The sequence below is a fragment of the Mizuhopecten yessoensis genome, unplaced genomic scaffold (genome assembly GCF_002113885.1).
Source record: "Mizuhopecten yessoensis strain PY_sf001 unplaced genomic scaffold, ASM211388v2 hete_35908540, whole genome shotgun sequence".
Taxonomy (NCBI): Eukaryota; Metazoa; Mollusca; class Bivalvia; order Pectinida; family Pectinidae; genus Mizuhopecten; species Mizuhopecten yessoensis.
The window spans coordinates 1-1,275 of NW_018481036.1; the positions used below are offsets into that span (position 1 = coordinate 1).

Consider the following 1,275-nt stretch of genomic DNA (forward strand, 5'->3'; position numbering starts at 1 on the left):
TGAACAGTTGTTGCTGCTGTGAATGTTTCTGGAGTTCTGGTTGTTGCTGAAGCAATTGTGGCCGCTGAGGATGTTTCTGATGTAGTAGTTGTTACCTGAACAGTTGTTGCTGCTGTTGATGATGTTTCGGATGAGGAAGGCGCTTTGTGAACAGTTGTTGCTGCTGTGGATGTTTCTGGTGTTCCTCTTGTTTCTGGAACAGTTGTAGCTGTTGAGGATGTTTCGGATGAGGAAGGTTTTTCTGCAACACTTGTGGCTGCTTTGGATGTGACTGGTGGTGTAGTTGTTTTGTGAACAGTTGTGGCTGCTGTTGAGGATGTTTCGGATGAAGAAGGCGTTTCATGAACAGTTGTTGCTGCAGTCGCTATTGAGGAAGTTTCCGGTGTTGGGGATGTTTCCGGTGTTATAGTTGTTTCCTCAACAATTGTAGCTGTTGTGGTTGTTTCAGGAGTTCTAGTTGTTTCTGGAACAATTGTTGCTGCTGAGGATGTTTCACGTGTTGTTGATGTTTCTGGAACAGTTGTGGCTGCTGATGATGTTTCTGGTGTTGTAGTTGTTTCATGAACAGTTGTGGCTGCAATGGATGTGACTGGTGTTGTAGTTGTTTCTGGAACAGGTGTGGCTGTTGAGGATGTTTCGGATAGGGTAGGTGTCTCTGGAACAGTTGTGGCTATTGTGGTTGTTTCTGGTGTTGAGGTTGTTTCTGGAACAGTTGTGGCTGCTATGGACGTTTCTGGGGTTGTTGATGTTTCTGAAACAGTTGTGGCTGCTGTAGATCTTTCGAGTGTTGTAGTTGTTTCTGGAATAGGTGTGGGTGCTGAGGATGTTTCTGGTCTTGAAGCTGTTTCCTGAAAGGTTGTAGCTGCTGTGTCTGTTGAGGATGTGTCGGATGAGGTAGTTGTTTCTGGAACACTTGTGACGGCTGTTGTTGTTTCGTGCGCTGTAGTTGTTTCCTGAACAGTTGTGGCTGCTGTTGATGTTTCGGATGAGAATTTTTTTTCTTGAACAGTTGTGGCTGCTATGGATATGACTAGAGTTGTAATTGTTTCTGGAACAGTTGTGGCTGCTGTGGTTGTTTCTTGTATTGTAGTTGTTTCTGTAACATCTGTCGCTATTGAGGATGTTTTGGGGGTTGAAGTTGTTTCTGGAACAGTTGTGGCTGCTATGGACGTCTCTGGTGTTGTAGTTGTTTCTGGAACAGATGTGGCTGTTGAAAATGATTCAAGTGTTGCAGTTGTTTCTGGTTCCGTTGTGGCTGTTGAGGATGTCTCTGGT

General features: G+C 44.7%; 1 protein-coding gene across 1 annotated transcript; it reads right to left on the bottom strand.

Annotated features, from left to right (window-relative positions):
- Positions 1-95: 95 nt before the first annotated feature.
- LOC110443977 (integumentary mucin A.1-like) lies at positions 96-1,192 on the bottom strand (the record flags this gene model as incomplete). The annotated part of the gene is made up of 1 exon (XM_021488430.1): positions 96-1,192. A coding segment is annotated over one exon (1,097 nt), but the record flags the coding sequence as incomplete, so codon positions are not given.
- Positions 1,193-1,275: the final 83 nt, after the last annotated feature.